This window comes from Typopeltis vanoorti, chromosome 10 (genome assembly GCF_054136105.1).
Source record: "Typopeltis vanoorti isolate ZY-2024b chromosome 10, IOZ_Tvanoo_1.0, whole genome shotgun sequence".
Lineage (NCBI taxonomy): Eukaryota > Metazoa > Arthropoda > Arachnida > Uropygi > Thelyphonidae > Typopeltis > Typopeltis vanoorti.
The window spans coordinates 121743538-121770917 of record NC_143558.1 but is presented as its reverse complement, the minus strand read 5'-3'; the positions used below and the strand labels follow the sequence as shown (position 1 = coordinate 121770917).

General features: G+C 33.8%; 1 protein-coding gene across 1 annotated transcript in view; it reads right to left on the bottom strand.

Annotated features, from left to right (window-relative positions):
* LOC150102750 (potassium voltage-gated channel protein eag-like) overlaps window positions 1-27380 on the bottom strand; it is a 326654-nt gene that overhangs the window by 89689 nt on the left and 209585 nt on the right. Inside the window, exon 3 of the mRNA XM_090398733.1 lies at window positions 1496-1624. Coding sequence (XP_090254859.1) covers window positions 1496-1624 — 129 coding nt within the window. The remainder of the gene's footprint in view (window positions 1-1495; window positions 1625-27380) is intronic.

The following is a 27380-nucleotide window of genomic DNA, read 5'->3' as shown; positions in this document are numbered from 1 at the left end:
ACAAACCCGACATGTTCAACATTATCAAATCAGTCAGGTCGGAAAGACCTGGGTTCGATTCCCGACCGCGACGTGAGGAACCTTTATCTGGTCACTTTGGACGAAAGGTGAGTTACCAGTCTCATACGAGATAGGTTTATTTTTCACCCGGGAACTCTGGTTTTTCGTCCCCTAGAACAGGCAAACCTTTCCCGTGAACACACACGGATTACAGTCAGGAATACTAAAGACCCAGCCATAGGCCTGATTCGTGAGCTATATGCGGGTCCCGAGCCAGGATAAAAAGGGGGGGGGGATTGAGATGGTGCCGTACTTCCACGTAAAAGGGGCCTAAAATGATTATATCCATTCTATTTTCTCTCGTGTTAGGTTCTACCACGGCCAAGTAACCTGGTTTCACTGAAACCTAATTAATTTTTTGATAGGAGGGTCAATGCTATCTGTCCAATCTGCATGTGTGTTTTCAAATGCAGACATCTTCACAATATTTTAAATTATCACTCACATCTGAATTTCCTTTCAAGATGTTGTTTTTCAAGTTTTTCCAGTGGACTGACTAGCACAAATGGCATGATCGGCAGGCCCAGTGATCTTTCTCTGGAGGAAGCGAATGCAGTTCTTGGGTGTTCGACTTTCTTCCAGCCTCCTTGTTTTTCTAAGATAAGATAGCTACATAGCTTATTTTATCTATGGATATGGTGAACATCAACATAAGATAACATCTTTTCATTATCTTATGGACAAGTTCGAAAAATATCCCTACTTTTCAAAAGAAGAAAATTCTACAAACAGAGCTCTTGTCAAATCATGGCATTGATATATAAGTAATTTTTTTTGACTTGTGATTATGATTTTGTATAACATATATTTTTTTATCAAAACAGAAGAAAAATACCACTGATTTTGGCACTATTGTAGAGGATACAGCATTTGCCCTTCAAGTCATGCAAAAATAGACAAACCGGTCACAGAACACCGGAAGATTTAAAATGCTGGCCTCATACCCTTAGTTACTTTAACTGCAATATCAACTAAACCAAGCCGTGTGCATGCTTTTGTAACACTACTTTCGAAAATTGTAAATGTCATGTTTAATTTTAAAAATGGAATGGTAAATGGAGGAAAAAAACCTTAGAATATGCACATCGAAATCAGCATAACATGCAAACTTTTTCTAAAAATACAAAATTAGCTTCATTAGTTTTAATTAAATAAGTTCAAATACATTTAAAATAACCTTCCAAAACATTCCCTAAAAAATTGCGTATAAAATCCACACGAAGTTTATCCGTAATTATTTTAGGATAAAATATTTTGCAAGATTATTTTACGTGTGTAGTTAAACTTGTTTAATTAAAGCTAAAGAAGCATATTTCGTATTTTTAGAGAAATTTTCCATGTTATACTGATTTCGATATGACTATTATATGAGTTTTAGTCTGAAAAAAAAAAGATTTTCGTATTATGATATCAAAAATAAAGGCCAGGGTCTCACCTTTCGCAGCATCGTCTTCTAGCGGTTGCTTGAGAGCTGTGATGTCGCGGAAGGTCAAGAGGAATAGAACAACGACATCCTTTTCGTTCTTGATAGGGGCGATATGCAATAGCAGCCATAGGGGAGTGTCTGAAAAATATTAAAAACAGGTTAATATAATTAAACTATAGAACAAGCCTATAAATATAATTCCTCAACAAAACTACGTGGTAAGTTACTTAAAAATAATTATAATTGTGATTACAGAAAGAACTGTGTTCTCTTCTGCAGCTATGTGAAATAGTTTCGTTCATTTTTTTATATTCCCGACCTCTAAATGAGAAATATTGATTTTAAAGGTATATAAATAATATCATCTAATTGCTCATTATTGGAGCATAATCTAGATATTTTCAGAAACATTTAGTCATAAGAATTACTCATTTACATTCATTATTACAATTAACACCAAAATTAGACATGTACTGTATATACATTTTCGATATTCTCCGCAATTATTTATGGTTTATAGAATCCATCATTTTACATATTACGGCTCATTACTTCTGAATACATGAAATATTCAAAACTGTTCTAGTTGATCCCGGTCGATTTCACGAATAATGGGTGAGTCTTATTTATATCTTTACCATATTTTGCCTAACGATGTATACTTTCCGAGACTCAAATTTTTCGGAGAAGTGCTCTGTAAGACAAGAGCAACGTATACCTTGGTACTAGTAGTATGTGGATCTGTACTAGATCCACACACACACACACACACACTGATAAGTACAAAGGTACCATTTTAGAGAGAATGAGGGAGCGTCACGGCAGTTGTTACGTGTTCTTCTCAGGTTATCTCAAGAATCAACTCTCTCGCTTTTTCTGGTTCGGTAAGCGATACAACCTACCTCCCTCTCTCTCTCTCTCTCTCTCTCTCTGTATATATATATATATATATATATATATATAGTAAAAAGCTTAGTCGTGAACTTTGTTTTTTTACAATTCGGTAAAGGATTATATTATACTAACCAAGGAATTATATAAGGAAATTATACTAACCAAGGAATTATAAAAGAATATAATTCCTTGGTTAGTATAATTTACTTTGTAACCAATTGAAAAGAAAAACAAACTTTCTACAATAAGCTTAAGTACAAAATACACTGAGTGGTTGGTTAAATAGATGCCCTGCATCATTCAAAGCAACAGCCATACAGCGTTACATTTTCTCCAAGCTATTAAAAATGTTGGAAGATGAGTGTGTATAAACTCGTCCCCCATGCGAACAATTTATAACACCATAATCCGGAGCAACTTTGAACGCGGTATGATAGTTGATGCAAACACAACGAACTAATTCACCTTCAGTTGAAAAGTCATAAAGATCTTCGCGTCCTAGACGGGACAGGATTTGAATCCAGGTCTTTCCACTAAAAGGGCATCGTCGATATCGACTGAGCTACGGTAGATTTGTGTGGAACCCCTTGATCTCAATATCTTCACTCTTTTCAAAGCCTACCTATTTAAGTTAATTTCACATGTGATTGCTATTCAGCAATCACATGAAATCATAAATCTCAGCCAAAGTTTCATGGTCATGGACTAAGGGAGAAAGTTTTGTTTACTTCATCTTTTTTTTTATTGTTGGCAGCAATATCTTTAATATAATATTGTTTCTAATATTGACTAATTCTCCGTACCTTCAACTCTGAAAGATGTTAAATGTGTAATTTCAGGGATAGAATCCCTAAGGGTTTTCCTTTCTGCCTGCGTTTCCAAAGAGGATCGCAACGATTCATAAAATATACTTTTACTTGCAGCACGTATCAGAAGCCATAAGAACTTTTATGCCAACTTAATTTTTCTAATGAAAATAGAGTTTGCTTTGGTCGAATTTACGAACGAAGCAACTAAGATCATAAAGCAAGTATATTATGTCTATTAATTGTAGTTTGTTTCACCGTAGAAAACTCTTGCCATATCAGTATGATACTGACTAACCAACGTTCAATTAAAAATTATAAATGTTTACAATTGTAAAAGTCCTTGAGTGGGTTTGAATTCAGCTTTCCATTCGAAGGTAGAAAAGAAAAATACTAATGCCATAATAACGATCTCCTGAAGCATTACTTTCACAACCCTTCAAATCTAATAACTGCACTTCATAAGTCAAGCACATCACTACTTTTTTATTTCTTCCTATTAATTGAGTTGCTCTTACTACACATTTAAAAATTACTAATATGTATCAAAAAGCAAAATAGTCATCAGCGAGAACTGTAGATGCAGCTTAAATAACTCTTCAAGTATCTTACTCGGTTGCGTCTAAGAAAAATGGTGGTGGAAACGCCTCCACAGCGCAGTTGGAAGAATGCCGTGACATGCGTCTTTCAATTGTAAAGATGTGCGCGTTCGATTCTCGTCCACAGGAATCTTGTTTACCGGCTTTTCTAAACTGGTTTTTCTTCTCACAAAACGGACAACCGTTCAAGACACACAGATGCAATTAACAGAACAAACTGCGTTTGTGGAATACATTGTGTAATGAACAGTGGTCTCCGCGATGAATGAGATTGCATAGCGATGGCATGTAATCATAATCCATAGGCGTTAAGTTTCACTTCAATTCTCTTTGCTTCCTGAACTTGAGTGCTCGCAATTCAAATATCTCCAAAATTTACACTAAACAAGTTTTCCAAGATAAGTTTTCATTGTCTGAGTCGAATATAATTTATTTTCTGTAAATATAATATAACAGAAAATAAAATTATATTTTATTTTCAAATTAAATTATATTCGAAGTTTTCTTGTTAAGTTATATTATATAAAATCCCCCCGAAGGGCTAACTTTTTAGATGACATATAGAACAGATACAGATGAGACATGAACCTGGACCTCTCAAACAAAAGGAAAATATCGTGTCGTCTTCTCGATAGCGTTATGGAGGCCACACTGATGAAAGAGAAATATACGAAACAGAGCTCCACCAAGGTATGAATTTCAAAAGACAGTTGAAACAACATAATGCATTTGTAACCATCTCTCTTCTATTAGAGGAATTAAATTCGACTTCGGCAACTACCTTTTAAATGACATTTGGAATAGACACAGATGTTCACTTTTAGCTCGTCCTCTTATCTGTCTCTAGCACTTGCAGTTCAAGTTACCCCAGAAAAGTGTCGATGACCTCTTGGGCACTTAGCCAAGTATGTAATAGAAGTGGACGATATGTAAGGTAATTAAATATCTTCTTCTACTACTGCAAAACTGCTCACTACAAAAGAACATTAAAATATTTGCAATTTTATTCCCAACAAACTAACGACATACAGACATAATTTTCTTGCGAACAGTATTCATACATCTCGGAGGAAAAAGTAATGCTCATAAACGACTTTTTCATTTATATACTTTCAAGATGACTGGATCGATCACATGAGGCCATATTATTCTTATTTGTGCAATTAAATTACTGACCGTCCTTTTCCAAATAGCGTAATTAAAATGTAGAGAATTTAATTAGCATTCTTTGCATGCGCACGTGCACATACACAGAGAGAGAGAGAGAGAGAGAGAGAGAGAGAGAGAGAGAGCGAGAGAAAAAGAGAAATCATATCCATGTACTGTTTCTCTCAGAATGAAAATAAACTGCGTTGAATAGTATCTGGTATCTCTCAACAAAGCAAAATATATTCAAATTCAAAATATATTCATATTCAAATATGATTTGAATATGCAGAAAGATTACAGTGATGTTAGATATATATATATGAAAGTATAATATACCCTATTCGGGGAATTGTATAAGGACTTGAATGGAACATAATCTAATCGATATCGTGCGAAGGTGGCAGGGATTTTCCCACCAAGAAACTAGTTTCCATCTTCACAAAGCAGACAAACCGGCCAGAGAACACTACGTTTATCAATATATATATATATATATATATATATATATATATATATATATATATATATATATATATATATATATATATATATATATATATATATATATATATATATATATATATATATATATATATATATATATATATATATATATATATATTGATAAACGTTTATGAGCATTACTTTTTCCTCCGAGATGTATGAATACTGTTCGCAAGAAAATTATGTCCGTATGTCGTTAGTTTGTTGGGAATAAAATTGCAAATATTTTAATGTTCTTTTGTAGTGAGCAGTTTTGCAGTAGTAGAAGAAGATATTTAATTACCTTACATATCGTCCACTTCTATTACATACTTGGCTAAGTGCCCAAGAGGTCATCGAAATATATATATATATATATATATATATATATATATATATATATATATATATATATATATATATATATATATATATATATATATATATATATATATATATATATATATATATATATATATATATATATATATATATATATATATATATAAATAACTCCAACAGTATTTAACTACGACAGCTATAACCAACAAACCATGTACTGAAACATATATCTCAACTGGAAAGTTTCCAGTTGTTGACTTTACTGAGGTAAAAAGTTAGTAGTTTTATCTTAAATCAAGCACTGAACTCAACTTAATATTGTTCAAAAAGGACTTTGTAGGGATGATGATTCTCTGTTAGCGATTTCAGCAATCTGTGTAAAAATCTCGAAATCCTGAAAAGAAGGTATTGTTCGTCCTCTCTTACAAATCCCCATATATTGGCACATTTAAATTCGATTAACCAAATGTAAGCTCTGATTTTATTTCTGCTATTTTATTTTCTTCCTGCATCTAAAAAATCTTTGCACGATTATCACCACGAACACTGTACTTAATACATATAAGTATACGAAAATGAATTTTATATTCAGAAATTGATTTCTAACGGAACTGAAAAGAAGCCCGCTATTCTGTAATCCGATAATTGATCATATCCTTGAAATGGTCAGTGAAAGTAGGCGTTCATGATGACATGGAGTAAGTGCTAACAGTTCATAGGCATATTAATCGGGAGTGCTCATTGTACCTTCTTCACCTGTAGTCCACGTGTTACAAAGAAAAAAACTCAAAAATGTGAAGGTGAACAAGTGAAGATACCACAATGCAGGGTGTTCGGTGGGTTTCGAAGGTCCTTGACTTTCCAAAATACAATACAATACTCTCTAAGGATGGTCATGTGTTACAAAAATATTGAAAGAAACCTAAAGTAGGAATGTTGCAATTGCAAAATGATACAGGAGCCTACAAATGTATACGTATTAGCAGGGATTTCTTTGATGGGCCGCGGTCTACAATCCCATAATTACAAACAGTAATTTTCACCCACGGTTATAGTGGTCCCAAGTCCTGAGATGCCCGATTCTGGAGTGGAAAAACATTACCTTGAGCGATGAATATCAATTACTTACTATTTTCTTAAAATGAAAAAGTCTGGTTGTGGAGATAGCCCAGCACACGCTCTTAGCAAGTCAGCACTGCCTCTGCAGTGAAGCATACCAATAAAATTGCTTTAATACAGAGACACTTTTCAGTGGGTGGTGAGATTTTGTCTACAATGCAATGATCGATGATATTGCAACATTCCAGATGATTCAACTAAGGGAAGTCCTCATACAAGAGATATTCCCTATCACAAATCCGTGACTGCAGCGTACTGCTAATAAAAGACACACTATTAAATCAACCCGATTATCTGTAGCATGACATATAATTGGAAAGGCGTATAAAATATCTCCAGGCTCTCTAGCTATATATTTAAAAATATCCTGCATTACAAAGCGATTCTTCTTGAAAGAAATGCTTTCGTTAAAACTGGTGAAAAGTGGACTACAACGACTCACGACTATAGTGCACTACAGTAGCTCACTACCACATTGTATAGGTGAGCTACTGTAGGCCGAATACATACTAACATTCCCACTTCATACTAAGAGTATTTTTCGGCCTATTTGGCCGCGTGGTTAGCGTACTCTGATCTCTAAACCATTCTTTAATGGGATTTTGATAATCGCCTTGTTAATATCAATGCTAATCAACACTTTTTGCAAAATGAAATTTATTTCGCTTCATGTCATACTCTAACCTACAGTATTTATTTCTTGGCATAAACATAATACAAATATTGCTTCCACATCATTCAAAAGTTTTTTTTTTGTTGTTGTTGTTAAGGCGATAGTTTTTCTCTCTCTCTGGATAGCTATTTGTTTGCTATAATCACAGATCTCTTCATTGGATTCTGTTTTCCTATTTCGAGTAGTGCCCCCAAAGTTAGGTTGATTAATTACCAGCTTTTTACCAGTTAATCATTTCCCACATCGTTTAGTTGCTACTTGCATTTTCGACAAAAATTTTCATGGTCACTGTTCATTGTAAATGGCATTGCAAATTTCCCTATTTTCTTCCACATCTCTTAAACTGGATGCAACGGTATTCACCTTCTTCACAATTCAATTACAAACACATACAGAACAGACTTATTCTTCTGCATTCATTCCTTCTGTTGCTACCTTTTGGAACATCCCTCTTATATATTTCCTGAAGCTTACAGTCTAAAGGTTTCCAAATCCAATATTAACACGTTTTTTTTTTCTCCCCATCCATGGTAGTATCTGCTATAGATTTCTTCAATCTCTCGTGTATAGGATTGATATAAAAACGAACTGTAATAAGATTCAAACGGCTTGAATATCGGAGTATTATTCAAACTTTCTCCTCCGAGAATGTACTTCTAATATCGAAGAAATAGAAATACAAATTGATGTCGTATGAAACATAAACAAAGTAGAAACACTAAAAGTAAAAGAATATCTAGTTTACCATGCTTTTCCGAATGAAATCATAAAGGACAAGGAAGCGTTCTTCCAAACTGAATTCTCCAACTACGTAATGATTCAAGAAAACAATGAAGATGCATTTAATTCAGGGCAAGCGAAAAAACCTAGAAAATTGGCACAGATGACATAATCTGAAATCGATCTAAAAACTGCAGTTAACTGAAACGAATTCAGTTATTGTAAACAACTGCCTGTGCGTCACCTCCATTGCACAATTGCGACATGTGCCCTTCGCTAGGAAAATTCGGGGTTCGTATTGCATTTACGACTCGAGGGAAACATTATGAAGACTTTCCAACTAAAGGTGAATTAGCCGGTCTTATAAGGAGGCAACAACTTTTGTGTCTGGAAATTTGGGTTTTTTCATCCCACACCGCCCAGATATCACATGCCTTTGTTGTTTTAGATCCCTAACTAGCAAGTTACCTATTTCGCGAAAAAGGAAACGCTGAACATGTTTGCTTAAATTTTCTGAACATACTTATAAAAATATTAAAAAAACAAAAATAATAAAAAAATATATCTTTATAGATGTAGAGACGTTATTTGATTCGGAAATTATATTATTAAGAAAAACTGCACACTGAATTGGCGAGGGTGTAACCATTACTTTCAATTATTTAGAAAACTGACAACTTATTTAAATTAAAACCGTAGTACTTCATGACACTACTGGCTCTCATCTCATTCCTGATTTACATAAACGACTTACGTGTTAATTTATTTGAAAACAAACCGACTTATCTATGCTGAGAATACAGCTACAGTGTTCTCCCCATACGCCGAATTCGTGGAATCTCATTTTCAGCCTGCATAGATAGTCCAGAGAAACTAAAATTAAACATGAATGTTAAATTAAATTTATATATATATATTCGAACTAAATGGAAAAGCAAGTTAACCAGTCAGTTTCCATTCCACTTCTTGTAAATGCAGAAGTGGATACAATTAATATATTCCGTTTCGAATTTCGAATATCGAATTCGAATTTCGTGCGAATCCCGTCTAGGACACGAAGAACCTTTTTCAGGGCTTTTCTTATGAAGGTAAGTTAGCTGACCTCATACGGAGGTGGCAGGGTTTTTCCTTCCCTGTAAACTCGGGGTTTTCTTTTCACAAAACAGATAAACCAGCCAGTAGAACATATGCAATTTACATACAAAATATACTATAAGCATAGGGCTAACTACTCTATCCTGGAATAACTTTAGAAATCAAGGTTACTTGGAAAATTATGGGTGCGCAAGAGCCTACCAAAACCATAGGAAGAAATGCGCTTACTAGTATTTGGAAATACAAGTCGACGATGATTTAGTACAGAGAAATTACCTCTACGTTCTTAGCAAATAAATAAGCAAATTACACCATTAAACAGGTAGAAGCTCACAAATTATTGGAGATATTTTAATGTGCAAAGATCTATTAAAGAACTCAATACTGTGGTAAGGGTGTATAAAATATTGTTTCAAATTACATACTTTTTATACTAAGCCTGAAATACATTTTAATGCGGCTCGGCTAATTGTTGTAATTTTATCTTTTAAAATCACGCAATTATACTTTTATAAAAAATAACTGTTACATTGAAATAAGCAGGTAATTAATCTTAATGATCAGAATCGCAATCAGAATGGTTTACTTTCCGATATCTCATGTAAAACCGAAAGTGTTCTGCTGCTCTATTTTACATTCGTTGGTATGCCAAGAATATTTAACTTTTAAATTAAAACTGAGAAAGATGAGACAGTTGAAGCGCATTTTAAGAGGATGAAGAATGTTTCTTGGAGCAATGAATAATGTCGAAACCCTGATGACCTTTGATCAGGTTAGTGGTGATATACATGAGTAGAATTTTTTTTAATTATATATTTTATGCTAATGGTCAAAATGAATCAAATTCTTGATCCATTATTTTACATACATATTCCATTTAACTGAACTTATCAACAACTGTTTCAACAGAAAGTCAGATCAGGTAAATCAAAGCTCTCCACTTTTAATTATCTAAAAATGGAGAGAAAGAAAATAAATATTACTGAAATTTAATGCAGTTAAATTTCAGTGAGATTCAATTTAATCGAACTGATATTATAAGTTATTAAAGAATCTTGGGCAGAACATAACGAAACTATAATGTAATTCTCTCTAATGTTTAAATTAAACATTATAGAGTACGCCTTTACGTGCTATGTAATTAAATTTCTATTATGATGTGTGTGTGTGTCTATGACTTTTTTTACTAATCATGTACAACACATGGTTTATGATATTTTTAATCACACTCACCCACCCACACAGGAGAGGTTTCACAACATACAGCAAAGTGATACCATGCTATGTGCGCAGGACATTTCAATTTTGTAATTTCTCTAATGTATTTCAATAAATTTCATTCCTTAAAAAATAATAAAGTACCTCCTTAAAGATGTAAAACAGCGAGCAAACGAGCTTGTTCCGTTTGTTTGTAATCACAACAAAAGCAACTAAAGCTATGGTACAGTGTATTATGTCTGGCAATTGCTTGTTTAGCAAACAAGCAAATCAGCATTTCCTGTCGATTAGCTTGTTTGGCGTGATGAACAACCCAATGAAAGGAACGTGGTGCCACATTCGTATGAGTCAATTTAACTCACCTCAGCTGAAAAGTTTATGTAGGTTCCTGGCGTACTAGAAGGAATTTAAACCCGTCTTCCCACTCAAACGACATATATTGTATAGTCCGTGTGACTTCAAGTACGAAGAAAGAATACTGGCTGAAATTTAGAAGCAATTATTTGACTGGTATTATTTTTGTTAATGTTTTTATCAGTGACATTATTATTAGTTCTATTACAGTACTAAATTTCAGAAGAAAGGCTATATTCTCAACAGCAGGAATTGCATTCTACGAGGGTGGTCTGAAAAGTTCTCGGCCTCGACCATTGATGACAACACTATCGGCAAGATTTTTTTTTCTAAGTTGGTACATCTGTCATAAGCATCAATGTAACATTGCAAATCATTCTATCAAGTAGTTTGTTTTATACAGCTGTCTGAAGCAAAAGTTTTGTCTGTATCCCTTGAAATGGATAAAATTGAGTATCGTGGGGTTATAAAATTCTTTGTAAAAGAAGGTTTAACGCGAAAATAAATTCACCAAAAGAAAATGCACCATTCGAAGTACATAAAAGTTTATGGGCGCTCTTCTCCTTTGTTTTTGACAATTAAGAAATGGGTTGCTGAGTTCCAACATGGCCTTGAAGATGATCCACATGAAGGACGTCAAAAAAGTGTAACAACATTAGAAATCATTGATCGAGTGCACAATATGGTATTAGATAACCGGCTAGTCAAAGTGTTTGAAATTCTGAGACTATAGGCATTTCAAACGAACGTGTAGGATATATTTTGCATGAAGAATTTCAAATGAAAAAGCTTTGCACAAGATGGGTGCAGAGCTTGCTCACAGCAGATCAAAAACGCACTCGCATGAAAAATATGGATGAGACTTGGATTCATCATTACACACCAGAATCCAAACAGCAGCCAAAACAGCGGACAGAAGCCGGTTGTTCAGCGCCAAAGAAGACAAAGTCGGTTCCATCAGCAGGAAAGGTCATGGCATCGGTGTTTTGGGATGCTAAAGGCATTTTGTTTATTAATTATCTTGAAAAGGGTAAAACAATAACCGGGGAACATTATTCCTATTTTAACCAGACTAGACGAAAAAATTCGCGAGAAAAGACCCGGTTTGCAGAAGAAAAAAATCATCTTTCATCAGGACAATGCACTTGCCCGCAAAGGTGTTTTGGAAATGGGAAAATTAAGGGATCTGCACTATGAATTGTTGGAACATGCACCATATTCCAACATTTGGAATATGGTGCATGTTCCAACAGTTCATAGATTTAGCTCCCTTTGACTCCCTTTTATCTCTTCCTCAAACTAAAACTCTCCCTTGCTGGTCGGCATTTTCTTCGAATCAAGTGGTGATTGCAGTTGTAGAGGGGTATTTTTCAGATCTTACTGAGAACCACTACAGGGACGGGATAATGGCGCTGGAGCATCGCTGCAATTAGTCTTAAGGGAGATAATTTTGAAAAATAAAAATAATTTTGAAATTATCAATTCTTTTTTTTTTATTGTTTGGCCGAGAACCTTTTAGACCACCCTCGTAAATTCCCATTATCTCAGTACTTAATTTTAATGTACGAGTTTTTTTTAATGCCATATCACTTCTTTTTAGAGAGAAAGAAATTAAACAATCGACGAATAATCGAAATGGTCTGAATGGTTATAGAAAGAGGTTGCGATAATTTACTTTCAATCCCATCTTTATCCCCGTTTCATTTTAGTCCGATGCGTAGAAATTATGAAGGTACCTTAAGCAAGGAAAGCAAAGACTACATTACAGAATTGTCTGAAATGGGATTATAAAGTTTTATTGAGAGGAGAAGGAGGTGGTGGTGGTGATACAGGAAACAAGACGGTTTGTTCCCTTATGTTTACTAAGCACTCCAAGATACACTCCAGGATTTAACGCTTTCAATCTGTCATTCAATGCCTCTGTCAAAATGATATTCGACTTGGAGCTAGAGATAATGAGGACCATAGGTCCGTGTAACACGGACTGTGTATAAAAACTGGCTTGAGCCATTGCTGTGACTCTTAATATAAAGGATCATTTCAGTAAAATTTGCTTATTAAAGAAACTTTATAAGTAAACATTTTATTCTTTTATTACAAGATGGTTCTTGAATCATAACATAACCGATGGAATTAAATTTCAACTATTGAAGTGAATAATCTAAATGATGGTTGTGTTACAGTCATGTAATTTATATTATGTTTATAATTTATGCCATCTACAAAACAGAAATTGAAGTGCAAGTAACACTGTAAACACTGTAAATTATAACAATGCAGTCAGTTTTGTTTCGTGGAGTACTGAAATTTTAAGTTGTTTTTGTAATTACTTACTTACTTATCCTCTTCACTCCCTGCGGAGCATAGAGCCGTAATCAATACTTTCCATCGGACTCTGTTTGCAAAAAAGAGCAAACGGAAATGGTTTGGACATACTGTCAGAAATCCTGATAAAGACATGGCTAGGACAGCCATGGAATGGAACCCACAGGGAAAAAGGAAAAGGGGTTGTCCCAAGATAACCTAGAGGAGACAGACCGAGATGGAGATGAAGCAGAATGGAGAGATCGTGGAGTTTTTGTAATTAATAAATCATATTTTTCCCATTTTGCACTCTTTATATGAAATTATGAGAAAGAAATTTAAATTTATTTGCTATACTTTATTAATATTACTACAATATGTACTGACTAATCAGTTTATTAAGTATATCCCCTCCCCCCATGGTTTGTTATATTTGGATTGTTATATTTCGATAGCCTTCATTCACTGGATCTCAAGCTCAACTGAGGTATGAAGTGCACCAACGTTTTCATCGACAGGGATTTGTAATCTAATTGAAGGCAACTGAGGATATAAGAGTTTTGTAAGAGGGTAGCATCCATGGAATGCTTTGTGCACTTCGAAGAATCCACAAGAAAGTGAGATAAGACTACTCTGAGGATTAATTAGTGCTACTCGCTTTTAGGTAGTTCTGCATAATAAATGGTACATTCAGTATACGAAATGTTATATTAATAAATTAATATGATAAATATCAATAATGTGGAAAACTGAGAACAACATGTGCTATAAAGAAGTGAAGTATTTTTAAACTTGATTAAGAATACAGAATTATCGCGCTAACTTCGTTTTCATTTTCATGGGTAATATTATTCAGTACTTCAGTGGGAGAAAGTCAAAGACAATAAAATGCAGTATCTTTTCGTAATTTAAAACATTTATACCTTAAGTAAGAATATTTTAAGGAAGAAATCACAAATATCACATGTACTCAAAATATGAGTAGAAGGTAATGCTGATCTTGGTAAGCTACCCAGAGTTCATATTGACAGATGTCATGTCGATACTTTATGGTGCGAAATATGGCGAACTACTATGCGATCTTTGAAAAGGAACACTAATCAATATTACGAAAAGATGGAAGACTGCCAGATCGATTTATTTAAGAAATGAGCCGATAGGATCAAGAAACTGATGAATGAGAAATGCTTGATAATTAAACTGGTGGTTATAATATTCCCAAGACGGCATTATACTCTGTTCAATAAAATGCAAGACAGACGTGAATATCAAAGAAACAGACCTGTTTTTGTGTTCATTATACCTGGACTGTTCTGTGGTTATGTTCCCTGATTGACTTACAAAACACCCATGATTCCATGAATCGCATGTATCTAATGAGATGCTTTTCGTTCAGAAAATTTCTAGGCATGGCTATACTATTTAAAATTCTCAGTGCCATAATATTGTATTGCTATTCTAGACACCTCATTATTACCTGCAACATAATTCTATATATTGGACTTACAAGCCCTATGACATTCAAAATGTTTCCAAATAAGTGTCATCTAACTAATCCGGAGTCCTGATCATGAACAGTACATATCTGGATTGGTTGAACTGAAATCGTACAATGCAGAGGCCAATATTCCCAATCACTGGTTATAATAATAATGGCATTAATGGAGTAATGGTATCAGGTTTAACCCGCATGTTGGGATGTGGCTGTCTACTATTGCGAACCTGTTCTTGAAATTATTCGAAGGGTTATTGGTGTAATTCATGCTAAACATGAGGTGTATGTTTTTAATTTATCACTGAAGTAGATTTATTTAACATTCGAAGTTTCAGTATTCGAAGACGTACTTCTGAGAATTCAATATCCAATATCCAATATTCTCTCTCTCTCTCTCTCTCTCTCCATAAAAGGCAATCCAAAAGAGTTTGATATTACTGAACTTAATTTAGTCCCTGATAAGTTGCATATATTTATTCATCCATTCACGCAATAGGCGACAGAAAAATAGGGGCCAAGACGTTCAAAAGACCACAGATATAAAATCAATGATTCTACTACTAAACTTCAACGCAAGTGTCGTATAAATTCTTCGTCAACTTGGAAATAGTTTGGGAAAAGCACAGATGCTTTTTACGAGCCAATACAAAACTCTTTTTAGTTCTTCCCTATTTACATAGCTGGCATAGATTCAAATGGAAAGACTAGACCAGAAAAACAATTTCATTGCTTATATACAAAGACTGAGCATTCTCTCTTATTAGAGCACCTCTCAAGTAGCATTTTGTAGTTCTTAATATCTTTTGCTGCATAAATTTACGGCTATTCAAGAAATACTAAAATACATCAAATAGCACAAATTTCCTTATTATCCATGGCTGTAATTAAAAAGGAATATTTAAACTTTCGGTAAGCATAATGTGACATGAATATATGGTTGTCATTCATGTAACCAGTTCTAGTTCTGAAATAATTTAAGCATTCTCTGTAATAATCACTTAGAATGAACGCGCCTACTATTAAATTGTTACTTGAAGGCTAAAATATCCTTCATGTGGATTTTCTGCTTTTTTTTTGTTCTTATAAAGCGAAGTGTCCCACTTAAATGACACTTGGATGCCATCACCAGCATGTGGCCTGTGCCAAGTGTGCCGCTACTAGGGTTGTAACACACTGGATCATTTAATCAAACTCCTTTTTTGCTACGTGAACTATAAACTTTTATAAACGTTTTTTTACTCGTTTGATCTGATTCCAGCAAAAGTAAATCATGGCTTCACGTTCTAATCGAAACCTAACTCATAGAATTTCAAATCTATTTTAAAGACAAAATATAATAAAATAACTTAGTTTTTGATTAGAAATCAATGAAATGCAATCTATTTTATGTATTTTCCTATATATTGATTTTCGAAATGAAGCGTTTCTTGGTCATTTCTTTCAACTGTATTTATGTACAGTAATTTTAACATTATGCTTATTTGTGCATTAACCGCGCAGCTTTCTCTGTAGCCGAAATAATCAGAAAACGACGGAGTAAATTTTCCCATCTCTTTAATGAGTTTCGATGATAGACCATTTTCCGAGTCTCTCTGATGCAATGGCAAACTATGGAATACCATGCCGGATACCATTATAGTAAATAGGGATACTGTGAGGTCTAACCAACTTTGACAGAATTTTAATGCAAGCAGTGTCAGATTAAAACAAATATAGGACAGAAAATAAAGTCTCGATAATTGAGAAATAAATAATATGAATATGAAGTTATTTGTTCATTCAGTCTTTGTGAACTGCCATAACAGCACTCACCAAACGATATTGGGAAAGTAGTATGCTTCGAAAATCATTATTCTACTCAAAAATTAAATCCTTAAAAACTGAAAATTAACTCAGATAATTCTAATATACTTGCACGCATTTTCGTTTAGAGAATACGTGCAGTTTTCATAACATTATGGAATATTTTGATCACGAATTAATTAGTAATGATGTTTTAAATTATCAATATAGAGCGTCAAGGAATACTGCGATACAAACTGAGTTGTTAGTTCGTGTTCAGATGTTGTTGAATCTCTCCTACCGTTAATTTATTATGTTGCATTTAAACGTTATAGACTATTCAACAAATACGACAGCTTTGTTTATGAGTGCAATTGGTTTATGAGTATTTAAGCAGCAAAAAACATCACATCACTCGCCGGCACACTTTAGTTAATTTGGGTGTGGAATAGGAATCAAGATAAAAAGTGGATTTATCATTATTGCTGTGCAATTTGTCGATATCAAATGCCTCCCCCCAGAACTCCGGATATGATATTTTAGTTAATTCAATGGATTTATAGGAAACAATGCCAGTAAAAAACCAAAATATCATATCCAGAGTTCTGGGGGGAGGCATTTGATATCGTACCCAAAATCAGTCCTCATACTTTACCTCATACTGAATAATAATGAACCTTCTGCTTTCACAGTATGGAAGTCATTATTATCACACGAAAGCATTTATGATGTTCTCAATAAATTATCTCAACAACAGTCCAAACTGACTGGATATCGGCTTCCAGGGAAGAAAATTTCTGCTTCTAAAAACAGAAATAAAATCCTAGCTTCACGTGTTGAGACAAAGAATGAAGTTTGTTACCATTATGATGGTGTACATGTTCTTTTTTGAGAACTAAAGATTGTTCGTAAGGCGAACGATTGGCTTTTGTTTGCCGATATTTCTAAACCAAGCTTAAAATCAGCATTTTTCGTAATAATAATCCTACCGGACCTTTCGCATACTCAGTATGTGTGAATGACGGTTTTGAAAATATTCCCAAGTTGATGGAAATAATAAGGTACAATGTAACGATTAAAAATAATTTCATTACTTTTAATTGTTGCTACAACAAGAACTACAAAACATTGATTTGTATTTATGAGACAACAGGGAAACAGAATAAATTATGTCAAGAAAATATAGCCTTCCTGAAAAGATTTTAGTTCAGAAAGAAAGAAGATAAAATGCCAGTCCCTCAAGGAAATATTTCTGCCTCCATTTCATATTATTCAGAATCTCATGAAAAACTTTGTTAAGAGTATGAACAAAAATGGGTCACCATTGCTGTACCTAACTGCAAAAATTCCAAAAATCTCCAGAATGGATCTTATGGAAGGCATGTTCATTGGACTTCAAATGAGGAAAGTATTAAAATGTAAAATTTAGAAATGCCTCCGCACCTCAGTCGGTATAGAAGACCTTCGGTCGGAAAGACTTGGGTTCGATTCCCGTCAGTGACACGAGGAAAAGTGAGTTAGCCGGTCTCACACGGTGTTAGGGGTTTATTTACCCCGAAACGCGGATTTCTCTTCCCACAGAACAGGCAAACCGGCCCAATGAACACACACAGATTACAGTTAGGAATACTTAGATCTGATTAGTCAGCTATGCCGTTCCCGATCCCAAATAAAATTAGGGGTGATTGACCGCAAAAGGCGCTCACGGCGTTGTGTTAGCATATGAAATATATAAATAAATAAATTCGGAAATAATTTAACACCTTAGAGAGAACTGGGTGACTAAGTTGTTCAAAAATATTAATAATATTTTAATTATAAATATTTATAGTTGATAAAGTAGTAAAAAAGTACAAGATGGGAGCCAGGATATCACTGTAGTAGCTTTTCACTAAGCCTGTTAAGACTACAGCAGAAGATGTCAAATATCCAACTTTTATATTCGTTTTGTTTTTACATTCATTTGCTTTTGCATTCTAAGTGAAACTCACTGAACTTGCTTCTCTTTCACTTTTTTCATTACATCTGCTTCTGTTTTCTGAAATGACCTGCCTCACGATTTGTTCCCGAATAACTACAACCTACTTGACTCCGAATTAAGCATGACGATACACGAATCCGGGACTCTGTTTTTTTTTTTTTTTTTTTTTTTTTCACACAAAAATTACGGCATTATTCTTAGCTGAGCAATTCGCATTACAGCCGTAGCAACTAAAGCTATGAGGCTAATGTATTATGTCTGTTAATTGCACATATTCTTGTGGCCTAGTTCAAGTATTATGCGCAATGAAAAACACCTAATTTCCTTATTTAGGTATATGCAAACAGTCATCCTCTTTTCATCGACTAAATCAAACTTACACTTTCCAAACTGAAGTAGCACGTTTCTATTCTAACAAAAATATCGGATTTTCTTCATAGAAAGAAAATATATATGCCATAAGGCGGAATGTTTCAGAATATTTAGGGGTGGGTGAGTTATTTTCTTGTTTCTTGCAGGTTTTACCTTTTGTTTTTGATGAACACTCGGCGAGTTAAATTACGGATCGAAATTGCAATGAAGAATTTTAAATAAATGACAGGACGATGGACGAGTTATAATTTGATTTAGTGCTAGTTAAGTGCAGTTACGCCCTAACTTGTAAAGATTTTCATTCTCTGTTTACCACAGATAGCAAATCTGCCCCTTCAATATGCTTCGCTATGTTAAGCCGCTCTTTCCACTTCGTAAGTGGCACATCCTTGAAATTTGTGTTCCAATTTAAGCCTTCTGCCTGCTGTAACCATAGTCACATATTTCTCACAGATGAAAGGATCAATAAGAACACCGTAGTCATAGAAACTCACGAGTTGTCGTTACATCAAAACAAAATCCAATTAGAGAGATAAAGAAAATGTTGGCGGGAAAAAAAAGTTGTCGGGTTCTGTAGAAATGTGATAATTCAAAAATGGAGAAAACGTTGAATTCCAGCCAAGTGACCTCGCAATTAATCTTGAAGTAAATACTAAATACACTAGAGCACTGGTTATCCAGATATTTAATTATGGTAGGATTGTGGAGAATACTATTGTGTTAGAGCAATAACTTCAATTTAATATAAATCAAGATATAACAAAAGATAACTAACACTGGGTTTAATAGGTCGTAATAGATATTTAATTAAACCAACTAGTTTCGCCACATATGCTAGTGGATTCTTCTGGGTTAGGAAGAACAAACGAATACTGTATACAATAAGCGGTAGACACGAACCATTACATAACTATAAATGTAGGGTTCCTACATATTCCGTTTTAGTTATGGTTCATGTTTACCGCTTATTTTATATTTGTTTGTTCTTTCTAACCCAAAAGCAGTGACTAGCAGATGTGGCGAAACTAGTCGGTTTAATTAAATATCTATTACGACCTATTAAACTCAGTGTTAGTATCTTTATGTTTTTGGTCGAAAAATCAACATACTCAACATAAATTAAGATAATTATCCGACGTTTCAACCTTCATATTTAGGGTCATCGTCTGGAAACACACACACAAATAAACACTTTACATTACAATCCACACGGTAAGCCAAAGTATTCTTAATGTGGTTGACGTTAAACCTTACTAACCTAAGCTCTTGTGAAAAACATTAAAGCTAAGGTACTGTTTTTTATGGGTAAAGATCAATTTCAGGTCATACTGCCCTCTAATTAAAACGTTGGTATAAATGCTATTTGCATTATTGGTGGTAAATCAATTTGACAATAATTTGACAGGTCGTCGAATTATTGCCCGGCCTATGGGAGAAGTAAGGTATTGTTGGAAACTTACAGCTGTAATTTGTGACCTAATTCAAACAGAATTTAAATGGGTCGAATGTGTGCCAGATACGAGTATATTCTTGAGATTTTCATCGTTACTGTTGAGATTAGAGTGCTTCATTAGAATTTCGCAGACTCTTTCAATTTGTGTTCATAATGACCTGGTTTTGATGCGATGTAAGGCTGGTGCCTTTCCGGTCAGTTCTACTGAGCGTGTCTATTACATGTAAAAATGCATAATTTTCCACTATGAAAGTCGAAATGTCCTGTTTTATCTACGTATCTACGTAAAGAGATATTAGTATTAAAGATACTAATATCTCTTTAATGTTGAGACCCAATATCCTAAACAAATACTAAAATATAAGCCAATTGGAAAGAGAAGGCAGGGCAGACCTCAAGAAAGGATATTGGATGGATAATGAGACTAGAACAGACTAATTATATCCGTAATTAGCGTTATGATGATCTTTAATGTATCGAATGGGTATGGTTTTATTGTAATCTATTATTTTATTTTTAGGTTTCAGTCATTACGGCTTTTAAGAGCTGAGTATTATGTAAAACTTCTATCGATTCCACAGTTATCAAACAGAAAACATTGATTAAATAAATTGTCTCATAATAATTCTCTCCAAGTTTATCTCGAATATTACTGATATGCAATATATTTGAAATACAAGTTATCTGAAAGATAAACTCAATTATACTATGAAGGAATTTTTGTGGGGTTAGTGAAACTTCGTAGCATACAACCCACTGTTCAGCTATCAGAGTAACTTACTGTTAGGGAAAAATTGCGTCATATGGTCTGTTGCTCAAAGAAACTATGTAGAGAGATAACATTTCCCTGTATACGCATGTAATCTCAAAAATATTCCCTATTTCGCTCTTAAAAGCGCGATTCCATGCTTGCGGCTAAGTTATATCGGACCGCAGAATGGTTTGAATTTGTGGCGAACGTATTACCACTTGACTACGGGGTGGTCGCATATTTCATTGTTTATGATTAAACTATCACGCGCACATAACAGAAAGATGTTAAATGTCAAGAAAGCAGAATCTACGCTTCTCAATAAACTGCAAAAACAACGTTATATTATCTTAGAAAGCTAAGAAACAAATGAAACTATTATAGACACAACGTATAATTTACCAGCATATATTTGATTTCCCACCGACTGTTTTTAAATGCTGCATAGTTTCTTTCTAATAATCTATGTCATCATTTTTGCATGACAGTCAAATACAATATTTCAACAACTTTCTTCCCAATTATTGTGTTAGAATTTTAGGTCTCACCAGCTTGATTAGCCTTTATATTCTGATTTCCTTCAAACACTTATTTTGTTAATCAGTCATCCAATGGTCCGCATGGTTAGCCTAGTAGCTGTGCGCTCCACAACCATATGCCTGGGGAAGGAGTGTCCTAGGTTCGATTCTCGTCGGTCACGTGAAGAGATGAAGGATCTTCCTCAGCCATAGCCAAGTTAGCCGGTCTTGGGAGTGGACAGTAGGGTTTTTCATCCCGAAAAGCAGGTAAACCGGCCTTGAGAACTCAACACTACGGACATATAATACACCGAGGATTAGGGCTGACAACCTTATCCTGTGAACGGTTTGAGGTCCGATGATTAATAAACCCTCCACACCGCAAGGTAAAAGAGGGTAAAAAGAAGATGAGATGAGTCGCCTATTCTGTTTAAGTCACCATGCCTAGATTACTACTGCTCACAAATACTTGAATGTTAATAATGTAAAGCTCTTTTCTGATGTCTTCGTTTTTAACCTGGTCTCACCATGATGCAATTCGCTTACTCTTCTCATTTTTCCTTTAATTCTATGGTCTCCAGTCAGTGATCAGCTGTTTCTTCTTATTCTTCTATTAATATAATTCTCAGATCCTTATATTAAAACTGGTTTGAACACGCCGTCTCGTATAATACTGCTAGCTCTGTGTTTTAGCTGATTTCTCTCTTTTTCGGTATAAATTTATTCAACTATCTTCCGACATGACAGCTTTACTTTTTTATATTATTTATTTCCATATTAAATTTGGCATCTTTACTAAAATCTCTCTAGAGATTTAAGTTTTTCCTGTACTCTAAGTACTACGAGTGCAGTTGATGTTTTCTCTTTTTTACGTATCTTTAGTTTTCTTTTTTATTACTGAAGTTTCATTAAAATAGTAGCAAAAATCATTTTATGTTTTCTTGAGATTAACTCATTCATGTCAATATCACAGAAATACATGTAATGCAGTATACAGGAGAAACTAAGTGTTGGAATTTCAGAAGAAATTAATTTACAATTGTCTCTCCATAAGTGAAATCGTACCCATGTGCATAATTAAAATGATAAATGAATATTCAAATGCGCAAAGTTTGAAGAATGGAAAGCTAATACAGAGAAATGGACAGAATGAGATCTCTTCCATCGACTTGCATAATTATTATGTTTGTGATATAAGCTTGTATTTCACAGTTCACAATCTCATGTGCCATTTATTTCTAAAAGCTACGATTAACGTTTTCTTTTAAATGCAGGTTTATAAAATAATGTATCCTAAGAAGAGGAAAAAAAGAATTAGCAGTGAGACTGTTTTATTGGTTTTAGATTTGCTTTAATGGTGTAAAAATCTGCGTTATGATTCATAAAAAAGCTGACCTTTAATTCTTTCTTCTCACCGAACTATATTGTCAGAGCCACTATGTTAATGATGCGCAATATGCAGCCTCTCCTGTTCAATTCATTTCCACCTTCACGAGGTGTTGGCCGTTTCCATAAAAGGAACTCAGGCGACACCAGTGTGTGTATCCGCTGTAAAAGGATGTCTCTTTGTGGCAGATGGCCTTCATCGTCTTTTGTTGATGACGGTGTTCTCCACTAATTCTATTCACGATAAACCTTGCGGGGCTCCGACATCTCACGCTTCAAGATCTCCGATAATTTTCCTAAACACTGAACTTCACACCATCCTGCAATGGGGAAATGTCAACCTAGTCACATTCAATACTTCCAAAACACAGTTTTGCCTGTTTCTAGACGACCTCATTCACTTATTTGTGATAATGCTTAACAGTCAAGACCAGATCTCTCTCCTCTTACTCCTAGTCTTTCCTGGCATACTCACATCACGTTTATAGTTTCCAGAAACCTTGGCAACAGTTTTCCTCATCTTCGTAACCCTCTGTACAAAACCAAGAGTGATGCACAAAATAATATTAACTGATAACATAAAAATCGTTTTTATGTAGTGTATTAAATAATGATAATAATAATAATGTTAAAATCTGTTTACAAAATACTCGACCCTCCCTCCTTTTAGAGCATTTAAACCTCAATAAATATTAAGGATAAATATTCTCCATTACTGCAGACAATAAATATATGCAACAAACAATTAAAATGGCATTACTGAAATAAGGTATCTGTTATATGAAACAACTTATTTTAACTAAGTTCTATTAGATAACACACAGCGCTGATTTAACATATGTATCGACTGGTCGATGCAAATATCGCACATAGATAAAGTGATAAAGCTAAAAATCGATGTTTGCAAAGCAGTATAAATAAATATTCAGAAAGAAAACATGCTGATGTTACATATTAGTAAATTAATCGATTTATAAAAATATTTTATTCTGCTATTACATAGATGAGAACATCAAATTAACACCACCTAATGAATATTTAAATGTTCGTTTGCTACTTTTCATCACGAAACAAATATCGGATGCATGAGTTAATATTTATGTTTCTTGCAAAGTGTACCGGTAGAACCTTTTTGCACAATTTAAGAAGAAATCAAAGAGGTGATTGCTGATTTTTGTTACCTGAAGATATATAAAAATTAATTGAAACGAGAAATAAGTTCTGGAAACAAAATTAAAATATTTTGTTACTAACAGTTTGTTTGTATTTCAAATTAGATTACTTTATGAATTGATGTTAATAATTCTATGTGGAGTTCCCGCATCATTCTATCGAATAAGCTGATGCTTTTACAAGAATGAGCGGGCAACGGATGCTGGAGTGTGTGACAAAAATCTTTGTTATATTTACTCTTTCAGAGTTCTCAACAATGCAGTAATAAAAGAGAACAGAGGTTTTAAGGATGTTATTATGATTTAAATTGTCTTGCCTAAAATGTGAAATAAGAAATCTGTGTACCTATAATGGAAATGAAGCTCAGAAACAAAAGAAATTTAATGTTTACTAATCAATAAAGCGATTAACTGTTTTAACTACTAAAATTAACTGTGGTTCTCATAATATAAGCGCGTGCTTCCAGTATATCTAAATAAAGCCCAACTGGCAGTTCTAAGAAAAAATTTAAGCGGATTTCAGAAAACGCATGAGCCCCTTCTTAGTTTCGTTTTGTCTTTCGGTCCGTAGTCAAGTTATTCCTGGATCATGAATTGCAGCTTTTTATTAAAAATTGGTATTTAAAATTCTTGCCATTGTTGGTTAATCTATTTTGTTTTTTGAAATGACAGAACCGTTCGCAGAGGTGAAAGAGACAGCATGTTTCAAAATGATATATAGCAATAACTCTACTCTGGCAGGATATAATTTAATAAAATCTGAATGTATGCACACACTAGAATATTTCCACAGTTTAATCCCTTGGTTTCAATTGGATCTATTTTGTGCCAAAGTTTAGCAGTATGCTGAAATAAAATCGTTATAATTTCGCAGTGAAGATTAAATGTAATGAAATTTGTAGTTAGGAACTGAAAATTTATCGAGCCATTTCAACAGTGGTTACAAACGGACCATTGGCAGTAAAATTAGATAACAGATAAATTATGTCTAACAAGTAAATGATCGTAGCAGGAAAGCATAAAAGGGCGAGTTTCGTGAAAGCATTGAACAGCTATGACAATGCTTTCATTATCACAACAACTAGATTGCTTAGAGAATTTTGTTTTGTCAAAATTCCGTAATAAACGTTTGGATTGAAACCAAATTGAAATATACAAATTAATATATAACGAAAACAAATAAAAAAGAGAATCATCCATCAACGTGTCTTGAACGTGAAAAGCATATTATATTAACGTATGCACATGACCAAATAATACAATACTCGAATTCTTTTATTATTCTTTACATAAGTGCTTAACTGAAATTATTCGCAGATGAATTTTCGATTATAAATATTGCCTTCATTTTCCTGAGAACTAACATGATTCTTTCGACAGATTTATGGTATTCAAAGAGCTTGACCTAATGTGGTAATTATGTAAAAATCCAATTTGTGAATCAAAAGTTAGAGAGAAATTTAAGAAACGTTTATCCATTTTGTCTCGTTTACCTTAAACGTCTAATTTTCAATGGGCAAATAGTTCAAATGAAACCAAAACTGACGCAAAACATTTTTATAGCTATTCTAAATGTCAAATTTTATTAACTTGTACCCAGCAAGTATAGAATTATTACTATTAGTTTGAACATTTCACCACATTTTGCAATAGAATAGTCTGATGGAAATCAAAACAAACTTATTAGGTTTGTACTACTCCACGTTTTTAAGTTTCAAAAGTTTTACTCAGTTTTGTCCAGCCAGGGGGGGGGGCGGCTATAGCCATATATAATTTCGAAACATTTTGTCCCTGAAAATGGTCTCACTGAAAGAAAAAAATTAGATGGCTTGATAAATTTTTGAGAAGATTCCTGTAAGGACGTACAGAAGGGAGGGATGGATAAACGGAATCTAAGACGTGCTTTCACACTTGCGAAACTAATTTAAACTGTTCGAAGGAAATTTGAATTATGCTTCAGGCATTAAACCTGAAATCAAAATTGAGATATACACCTTGTCTATTTATGCAGATGATATGCTTTTATATAAATCCAGCAGAAGTCTTCAGGATCTATTAAATAAATTGAATAACTGCTTAACAGATTTGGCATGAAAATCATAAAAAAAGGAAGAAAAATATCCAGCAACCACATCCTGAATAAGAAACGTATAGAACCAGTAAAACATTTGCAACTGTTTAGGCAGAGTTCTTAGTAAATATGGTAAATTAAATTGGAAATAAACAATCAAATAAGAAAAGCAGGTATGATGGGGAACCAGGTGAATACTTTATATTTATATGCAATAAGAAAAAAATTAGCCAAAACATTAAACTAGCAGTATACAAAACATTGTTTAAACCAATTTTGAATTATGCATCAGAAAACTGAGCTAGAAACAAAACAGTTCACTGAAGACTGGAGATATGGGTTTTAAGGAAAATTAGGCGAGTGAGCATATGGCGTTCAATGATGGAATCATGTTGGTGGAAAAATTAATATTAGGGAGAAAATTCACAATGCTAGCTTTAAAGACCATGCGAGTGGAGCTAATCTAACGAAGGTCGTTTAAACAGAAGGGGAATAAAATGAACACAACAGGTACTTTTTTGCCATGATGGCAGAAAATACACTCAGTGGACTAATGCGGTTAAAGTAGTTAAAATTCGGTCTTCTTAGACGACCGAAATATAAGATCTGATAAAATGAGAGCCCTGGCAGACAGCAGACTAATTTGGAAAACAAAATTCTCATTAGAAAGCAAGAAATAATGAAAACTTAATAATCTAAACTATCATGGTATCCTATGCATCTTTGAGGATACATTAAGGAATTTGATTATCAACGACAATTCTGAAAAAATGAGCTGCGTAATTATTCAAAAATGCTGTTACGAAACACACAGTCAAGATTGTGTTTTCCTTTTTTTACTAGTTTTCGGGGATATTAACATTTGCTATGAAATTCTAAATAATTTAAAATATTTTTAAATTTTAAATTTTATTTTGATTTACCTTTAATTATAGGAAACCGGTCGATTCTTCAAGTATTAAGTACAATGCATACGCATTGTACTTAATACTGAATGTGGTACCAAGTATTATTTTATGCCAAAAACTACAATCGTCATCAGTGAAGGAGACGATGCATACTTAAGCATTTTCCTTTTCACATGCTATTGCAATCATGCTTGTGATTCGTAAAGTGTACGGAAAGCAAAATATAAATAAAATGTTTTGAACAATCTG